This window comes from Babylonia areolata, chromosome 14 (genome assembly GCF_041734735.1).
Source record: "Babylonia areolata isolate BAREFJ2019XMU chromosome 14, ASM4173473v1, whole genome shotgun sequence".
Taxonomy (NCBI): domain Eukaryota; kingdom Metazoa; phylum Mollusca; class Gastropoda; order Neogastropoda; family Buccinidae; genus Babylonia; species Babylonia areolata.
Window position 1 is genome coordinate 24,907,462 of NC_134889.1, and position 9,576 is coordinate 24,917,037.

At 46.2% G+C, this 9,576-nt stretch overlaps 1 protein-coding gene across 1 annotated transcript in view; it reads left to right on the forward strand.

Moving 5' to 3' along the window:
• LOC143289654 (uncharacterized) overlaps positions 1-9,576 on the forward strand; it is a 28,358-nt gene extending 18,782 nt beyond the window's left edge. The window contains exons 8-13 of the mRNA XM_076598703.1: positions 1-51; positions 1,109-1,285; positions 2,234-2,451; positions 4,032-4,112; positions 5,041-5,134; positions 9,344-9,576. The exon at positions 1-51 is cut by the window's left edge and continues 43 nt beyond it. Coding sequence (XP_076454818.1) covers positions 1-51; positions 1,109-1,285; positions 2,234-2,451; positions 4,032-4,112; positions 5,041-5,134; positions 9,344-9,576 — 854 coding nt within the window. The remainder of the gene's footprint in view (positions 52-1,108; positions 1,286-2,233; positions 2,452-4,031; positions 4,113-5,040; positions 5,135-9,343) is intronic.

Here is a 9,576-nt window from a genome sequence, read left to right on the forward strand (position 1 = left end):
TCACCCGCACCAGCAGTGCCTCCTATTCTGCCTTGAAGACCGTGACCCAGGGTAAGCGAAACCATGCGTAACACAGCACAGCACAGCACAGCACAGCACAGCACAGCACAGCACAGCACAGCACAGCACAACACAGTACAGAACAGCACAGCACAGCACAGCACAGCACAGCACTGCACAGGACAGGACAGGACAGGACAGGACAGGACAGGACAGGACAGCACAGCACAACGCAGCACAGCACAGCACAGCACAGCACAGCACAGCACAGTACAGTACAGTGCAGTACAACACAGCACAGCACAGCACAGTACACCACAGCACAGCACAGCACAGTGCAGTACAGCACAACACACTACAGCACAGCACAGCACAGCACAGCACGGCACACCACAGCACAGCACAGCACAGCACAGCACACCTTGCACATCACAGCACACCATAGCACAGCACACCACAGCACAGCACAGTACAGAACAGAACAGCACAACACAGCACAGAACAGCACAACACAGCACAGCACACCAAAGCACAGCACAACACAGTACAGAACAGCACAACACAGCACAGAACAGCACAACACAGCACAGCACAACACAGCACAGCACAGCACAGCACAGCACCGCACACCTTGCACATCACAGCACACCACAGCACAGCACACCAAAGCACACCACAGCACAGCACACCAAAGCACAGCACAGCACAGCACAGCACAGCACAACACAGCCCCACTCACCTTCCACTCCACTTCCTACTTTAATGCCTAGCTTCCTGACCTTCTTGTATTTATCCTTTGTTTCTCAGCTCAGGTTAGCGTTACTCGTGGCTTCTGGGCACGAACAGACCATTTTGCAATTTGTCTATCTATCTGTTCAAAGCATTCGGACTGCTATCAACTCTTGATTTCTTCGAATTCTGAACTGAGTTTGTTTCTTGTTGACATGACCGCATATCATTTATTGTTTCTGGTTATATGTTCATGTGTTTGCACTCCTTCAGGGGGAGGTAGAGGGGTGGGGGATGGGGGGATGACCAATACTTGAATAAATTATCCATATCCGTATCCGTATCCTTTGTTTCACACTTTCTGTGTGTCACCCATCAGTCCTACGGGACAGCATTGACGTCATCAGCAACACCAGCAACGAGCGGGTCCAAAGCGTGACGTCAGTGAGTTCTGACGTCAGCAGCGGGGACGGAAGTCGGGGGAGAGGCAGCAGCAGCAGCTGTAGCGGAAGTGCGTCATCTCTGTCCTCCTCGTACAGCACGTGCTCTTATGCAGGTCAGAGAGAGAGAGAGAGAGAGAGAGAGAGAGAGAGAGGGGAGGGGAGGGGAGAGAGGGGCAAAGAGAGAGAGGGGCAAAGAGAGAGAGAGAGAGAATAAATGAATGAGGATGAGAAAGAGGGAGCGGGAGAGTGAGGGAGAGAGAGGGGGGTGGGGAGAGACAAAGGGAGAGAGAAGGAAAATGGAGAGAGAGAGAGAAAGAATGAATAAGGATGAGATAGAGGGAGCGGGAGAGTGAGGGAGAGAAAAGGGGGTGGGGAGAGACAAAGGGAGAGAGAAGGAGAAGGGGAGGGAGAGAGAGAGAGAGAGAGAGAGAGAGAGAGAGAGAGAGAGAGACAGAGAGAGAGAGAGATTTATTACCAACAACAAATAAATACCAAGCAAAGGAAATACAAACTAAGGGTGAAAAAAAAACCCCAACAACAGAGTGTTTAAACAACCAACTACTGTTTAAAAGCCAAAGGTGTAAAAATCTCAGAAGGGCTTAAAAGCAAAATCCTCACATTTATTTTTCCAGACACCTCGGACAGCACAAAGGACAACAGCAGCAACAGCAGCGACATCAGAACCTTAACCACCACCACCATCACCACCACCACCACCAACACCAAGAACACCACCATCAACAACAACAGCACCAGCACCACTAACAACTGCAACATCAGCGACAAGAAAAACAACAACAGCAACAACAACAACAACAACAACAACAACAATATCATCATCATTGATAACAACATCACCACCACCAGTGACAACAACAATAGCAGCAGCAGCAGCAGCAGCAGCAACAACAACAACAGCAGATGGAGTGTATGCGAAGGAAGCGGTCGCTTCAGCGATGACGATGAAGATTCCTGGAAGGAGAGCGACAACAACAGCAATAGCAACAGCAACAGCGACAGCAACAGCGACAGCAACAACAGCAAAAACAGTTGGGGTGCAGCCAAGGCAAAAGGTTGCCGCAGCGATGAAGATGAGGATTCTTGGAGGGAAAGGGATGAGGCGATGTTCGGTCTGACGTCATCGTCGTCGTCGTCATCATCGTTGTCGTCATCGGTGCCTATGACGTCAACTTCCTTCTGTTGTGGGGCTGCCGATCGGTCGGCATTGCTGCGGGACAGAGACAGAGGACCGGGCCGTGGGACCGTTGCCGACGTGTCTGTGAGTGAATAGAATAGAATAGAATAGAATAGAATACTTTTTATTGTCATAAAACCTTAAAGTTTATAAGATACAATGACACATAAACATGAGCATATTAAGAAGAGAAACATTCATGAACAAATTTCGCCAGCCTTGGCTGTATTTCTGTTAGAAGGATCAATTCACTATAGGCTTTGCATTTGGACGACATATATCGATTAGGAATCTGTGTCTGTAAGTACTGTACTTTACGCAATTGTCTAAAAAGGTGAATCTCATCTTCTAAACTGTTACAAGTATCACACAGTCTTTGTTCTTTCGGTGTATTCTTTTTTTTATATCTTCCCTGTTCGATTTGTAAGTCATGGGCGCTGATTCGTAACATGGTCGGTCAGTGCTTTCCTGTGTTGTGTATTTGCTGTATTCTGTAAATACGGTTCAAGAAGTGTGTGGGGTGTGGGTGTGGGTGTGTGTGTGGGGGTGGGGTGGGGGTGGGGGGGCGGAGGGAGAGTTGGGTTACTACGGTAGTTGTTGGGTGGTAGCTATTGTCGTTGTCACTGCTGGTGGTGGTGGTGATGCTGTTGTTATCAATGATGTTGTGATGTTGTTGTTACTGCTGTTGTTGTTTTTTTTCTTGTCGCCGATGTTGTTGTTGTTGTTAATGATGCTGGTGCTGTTGTTGTTGTTGTTGTTGTTGTTGTTGTTGGTGGTGGTGTTTTGTTTGTTTCTTGTTGCTGTTGTTGTGTGGTGGTGAAGTCGAGTCGTCGTGTTCGTGGTGGTGGTGGTGGTGTGGTGGCGGTTGTGGTCATAGTCTTCAAATCAAATCGAATGATGGTGCTTTGAGCCTCGCCGACCACTGTGACGGCCATCTGGTCATAGTCTTCTACTTCGTCTTTGTTTTGTTGTTGTTTTTGTTGTTGTTGTTGATCATCATCATCATCTTCTTCTTCTTCTTCTCCTCCTCCTCCTTCTTCTTCGTCTTCTCCTCCTCCTCCTCCTCCTCCTCCTCCTCCTCCTCCTCCTCCTTCTTCTTCTTCTTCTTCTTCTTCTTCTTCTTCTTCTTCTTCTTCTTCTTCTTCTTCTTCTTCTTCTTCTTCTTCTTCTTCTTCTTCTTCTTCTTCTTCTTCTTCTTCTTCTTCTTCTTCTTCTTCTTCTTCTTCTTCTTCTCCTCCTTCTTCTTCTTCTTCTTCTCCTTCTCCTTCTCCTCCTTCTCCTCCTCCTCCTCTTCCACTACCACCCCCTCCTCCTCCTTCTCCTTCTTCTTCTTCTTGTCCATGAAAATTTTGATAATATAAAGGTTGATGAAACTGTGGCTGTGATCGTTGTTCTTCTTCTCCTTCTCCTCTTCTTCCTTTCCATCTTCGTCCTCCTATCCCTACACGTTCCTCCTTCTCCGCCTTTCTTTTTATTTTATTTTATTTTATTTTATTTTTCAAAAATCGTTTTGCTAACTGTTGAACTAAGGGCTAAGAATCGTTTTGCATGAGTTTATTCTAAAATGAGTAATGATGAATCAGTAATTTCGGTTTAAAAAAAAAGAAAAAAAGAAGTAATTTTATTCGACCTGTTTGTACCGTTCGTTGTTGCTTCTTCAACAGGTGTTTGAGATGTCCCGAGGGAATCATCAAAGCATTTACCAGAGCCATGTGTACTTCCTCCGCCATGGCTCCTGGCTAAAGGTGAGTCTGTTGCAGGTTCTGCTGAATATCAGCAACGAAACACAGCAACCGCTATCTATCTATCTGTCTGTCTGTCTGTCTATCTATCTATCTATCTATCTATCTATCTATCTGTCTGTCTGTCTGTCTGTCTGTCTGTCTGTCTGTCTAGGTCCGTTGCCGTTCTGCTGAATATCAGCAACGAAACACAGCAACCGCTATCTATCTATCTATCTATCTATCTATCTGTCTGTCTGTCTGTCTGTCTGTCTGTCTGTCTGTCTGTCTGTCTGTCTGTCTGTCTGTCTGTCTGTCTGCCTGTCTGTCTGTCTAGGTCCGTTGCCGTTCTCCTGAATATCAGCAACGAAACACAGCAACCGATATCTATCTGTCTGTCTCTCTGTCTGTCTATCAATTTATTCATATTTTTGACAGTACAAGAACTTTGAAACAAACTGACTGTAGTCTGAAATAAACCAGGCTGAAAGAAAATCATGCACACGAAATGAAAGTAACCAAATCCAGTACATTGAAATCCAGATCCAGTATGCTGAAATAATTATATCAAAAGGAATGGACACATTAGCGAAATTCAAACAACACACACACAAACAAAACTAACACACACACACACACACACACACACACACACACACACACACACACACACACACACAGAGGTGGGTGGCAGAACGTGCTTTTAGTTCATGCAAAAAATACATACACAACGAATCAAAATGAATAAAACAAGCTAACATAAATGAAATACATGAAATGGAATATATAGAATGGTATAATGCAATAGAATTAATTGAAATGAAAAAAAGGAAAAAGAAAATCAAAATAGAATAGAATAAAACAAAATAAAAATGAAATAAAATAAAATAAAATAAAATAAAATGACAAACTTTTTCAGGTTCAGATGGCCCTGTTTTCGGACTACGTACAGTTGTACCAACGAACAAAGGGAGGTCATCTGACCAATGCCTTCCCTCCCCTCTTTCTCCGCCATATCAATCGCATTGAACTCAATGCCCAGTGCTGTAAGTTGGCCTGTCTGTATGTCTGTCTGTCTGTCTGTCGTGCATTTGTATTTGTATTAATTTTGTGTTTGTATTTCTGTTTATCACAACAGATTTCTCTGTGTGAGATTCGGGCTGCTCTCCCCAGGGAGAGCGCGTCGCTACACTACAGCGCCCCCCCCCCCCCCCCCCCCCCCCCCCTTTTTTTCTTTTTTTTTTCCTGCGTGCAGTTTTATTTGTTTTTCCTATCGAAGTGGATTTTTTTTTCTACAGAATTTTGCCAGGGACAACCCTTTTGTTGCCGTGGGTTCCTTTACGTGCGCTAAGTGCACGCTGCACACGGGACCTCGGTTTATCGTCTCATCCGAATGACTAGCGGCCAGACCACCACTCAAGGTCTAGTGGAGGGGGAGAAATTATCGGCGGCTGAGCTGTGATTCGAACCAGCGCGCTCAGATTCTCTCGCTTCCTAGGCGGACGCGTTACCTCTAGGCCATCACTCCACTGTCTTATGCAGGAAACGCGGCAATGAGAAAGGGGTGAGGAGAGAGAGACAGAGACAGATGGATGGATGTGGAGAGAGAGGGAGAAAAAGAGAGAGAGAGGGAGAAAAAGAGAGAGAGAGGGAGTGAGAGAGACAGAGAGGGAGAGAGAAAGTTCAATGCATTTGATCATTGACTCGTGTAGGAAATGTATGCAATATACATATCTCGGGAGCTTGGGGAAGGGACTGTAAGCAATGCGCAAAATATGATATAAATCGAGAGAGAGAGAGAGAGAGAGAGAGAGAGAGAGAGAGAGAGAGAGAGAGAGAGAGAGAGAACGAACGAGCGAACGAACGAAAATGTTTTAATGAACTTTGGCCATGGACCACAATTCAAAACCAGGGGACTGGGGGTGGGCATGGGAAGGGGTGTTGTAACACTTGAATAGATGACACAATATCATAATGTTCATGGACTTGACATTAATTCTACTTAATTAGGTCTGAGTATATGATTTCTCCTTTTGATCGCATGGAAAATAAATTTTGATACATGGCAATTTCTCTGTTATTTGATCGGAGAAGTGAAGTAAGAGACATGTTTAAACAGTCTTGAAGAAAATTTGTCCGTAAATCATTATATACAGAACAAACAAACAACAATTGGTATTCATCTTCTAGTTCACCTTGACAAAAAGGACAATGCTTTAAAACATTTTCAGTGTACCTATTTAATGGAAGCACATTGAGAGAGAGAGAGAGAGAGAGAGAGAGAGAGTTTCTAAGGCGGTGATTGTGTGTGTGTGTGTGTGTGTGTGTGTGTGTGTGTGTTAGCAGTGGGTCAGAGACAAAAACCGCAGTTGACCTAATTAAAAGCCATCCAATTGGTCGGTTTTTCTAATTTGTTTCATCTCCCTTCTGCTGCAGAGGTTCCCCTCTGTTTTATTTAATCCAAAGTAGTGTTTCGTTTTGGGTGATAGCGTCAGGACAAATCAGGGAAATGCCTCATTGAAGAAAAAGACATCCTACAGCGCTGGACTGAATATTGCTCCGAGTTGTACAACCATGACACCAAAGGTGACACTTCAGTTCTGAACTGTCCCCCATCAACCAACAACGACAGCCAGCCAATTCTTCGGGAAGAAGTAGAGGCAGCAGTGAAGACACTGAAAGCAGGGAAGTCAGCTGGCGTCGACAACATTCCCGCCGAACTGATTCAAGCTGGAGGCGAAGCGGTGATTGATGCCCTCACCACCATCTGTAATAAGATCCTGCAGACGGGAGAGTGGCCAACCACCTGGACACAATCATTGGTCATCACAATCCCCAAGAAAGGCAATCTACAACAGTGCAAAAACTACCGCACTATCAGCCTAATCAGCCACCCCAGCAAGGTCATGCTAAAGGTCCTTCTCAACCGACTGAAGCCGCAAGCAGAAATGATCATCGCCGAAGAGCAGGCCGGCTTCAGAGCAGGGAGAAGCACAACAGAACAAATCTTCAACCTGCGCTTGCTGTGCGAGAAATATCTCCAGCACCAAAGAGACCTCTACCACGTCTTCATTGACTTCAAGAAGGCGTTTGACAGGGTATGGCACGCTGCCTTATGGGCCACCATGCACAAATTCAACATCAGTGAAGACATCATCCAAGCCATACAGAACCTATACGAAAGAGCAACCAGTGCAGTCCTCTTCAATGGTAGCACGGGTAACTGGTTTAGAACCACGGTCGGAGTCAGACAGGGCTGTCTACTCTCTCCCACTCTCTTCAACCTCTTTCTTGAAAGGATCATGACTGACGCCCTGGAAGATCATGTGGGAACTGTCAGCATTGGAGGCAGAGTCATCACCAACCTGCGCTTTGCCGATGACATTGATGGCCTGGCAGGAGAAGAGAAAGAACTCGTGCACAAACTTGACAAGACATCATCAGCCTACGGCATGGAGATCAGTGCCGAGAAGACCAAGGTTATGACCAACAACAGCCAAGGCGTAACGTCCAACTTGCACGTAAACGGTGAAAAACTGGAAGAAGTCTCCTCCTTCAAATACTTGGGTGCCATTGTGTCAGACGAGGGTTCGAAACCAGAGGTCCTGTCCAGAATCGCGCAGACTACTGCCGCACTGAGTCGATTGAAGACTATATGAAAGGACAAAAAGATCTCCCTCTCGTCCAAAATCAGACTAATGCGCTCCCTCATCTTCTCAATATTTCTATACGCTTGCGAATCCTGGACCCTCACTGCAGAACTCCAGAGAAGAATCCAGGCCCTGGAAATGAGATGCTTCCGCAAGATCCTGAACATTACATACAAAGACCACATCACAAATGAGGAAGTGAAAAGAAGAGTCCAAAACGCCATTGGCCCATTCAAAGACCTGCTAACCACAGTGAAGGAATGCAAGCTCCGCTGGTATGGACACGTCACACGATCAGACGGCCTAGCCAAGACCATCCTGCAGGGTACCGTACAAGGAAGGAGGAAGAGAGGCAGACAGAGAAAGCGGTGGGAGGACAACATCAAAGAGTGGACGGGCCTGCCATTTGCCACAACTCAAAGGGCCGCTGAGGACCGAGGCAGGTGGCGCGAGCTGACCAGGCAGTCATCCATGGTGCCCCAACGACCCACCCACGGGTCAAGGGATAGATGAGATGAGATAGCGTCAGATTTACTTGTAGAGCAAAGTTCCCATTATTCTAATTAGTGGAACTGTTCGACCCTAACATGTAATATGTCGTCTTGATTACATTACGAAACCTTAATTTGATGAGAAAGAGTGAGAGACAGTGTGAGTGTGTGAGTGAGTGGGCAGGGGAATGAGGTGGGGGAATTATAATGGGCGTTTGTGTGCATGCATGGATGTAGGTAGGGAGAGGGTGGGGGAGAAACGTATGCGTTAGAATATTTTTTGGAGATAATGATATTAATGAAATTTGGTAACTTGATTTGTTAAATATGTTTGTTTTTGTTTTTTTTGTTTTTTTAATCATACCTTCCCTCAAATAAGAATTTCCTTGTGTTGCTCAGTTAATATTTTAATCAAATGGTTGCGAAAATGTCAGTACAACAAACAGTTGATGTGACAATAAATGGTTTCAGTCAGTCAGTTAGCAGTGGGTCTCTGTTTATATAGATCAATCATCATCAACACAGTACCTTGCCCTGTCAACATAGCCGAATGGTTAAAGCGTTGGACTTTCAATCTGATGGTCCCGGGTTCGAACCTTGGTGACTGCGCCTGGTGGGTAAAGGGTGGAGATTTTTTTCGATCTCCCAGATTAACACATATGCAGACGTGCTAGTGCCTGAACCCCCTTCGTGTGCATACGCACGCAGAAGATCAAATACGCACGTTAAAGATCATGTAATCCATGTCAGCGTTCGGTGGGTTATGGAAACAAGAACATACCCAGCATGCACTCCCCCCCACCCCCCACGAAAACGGAGAATGGCTGCCTGCATAGCGGGGTAAATAAACGAAACGGTCATACACGTAAAATATTACATGTCAGTCTTAGTGTGTATGTATGTGTGCCTGAAATCGGATTGAATGACACATGAAACGAATGATGAGCGCCCAGTGGCAGCCCGCGTCAGTCGGCTCTACCTAGGTAGGCAGCCTGTTGTTGCAAATGACCCCCGAGCTTGCAAAGCGCTTAGAGCTTGGTCTCCGACCCAGAACAGGCGCTGTATATTAGTATCTATATCAATCAATCAATCACAAACTGTGTCTGCCCGCCAGGCACAACACAGTTCGCGATGTATGTCATCGCTCCAGGGGCCGCCCACCACCCCAGCAAGGCACAGAGACTGGTTTTCCGTGCTCCGACGCCGGACGTGATGGCCACGTGGAAAAACATCTTCCAGCACAGGCTGAAGGGGACGCGGCGGGGGATAACTCTGACGGATTCGTCTTCGTCTTCGCAGTACTCTCCCTGCGGCGTTCTGTCCTCCTCCTCCAGTTTCGCTGGTTGA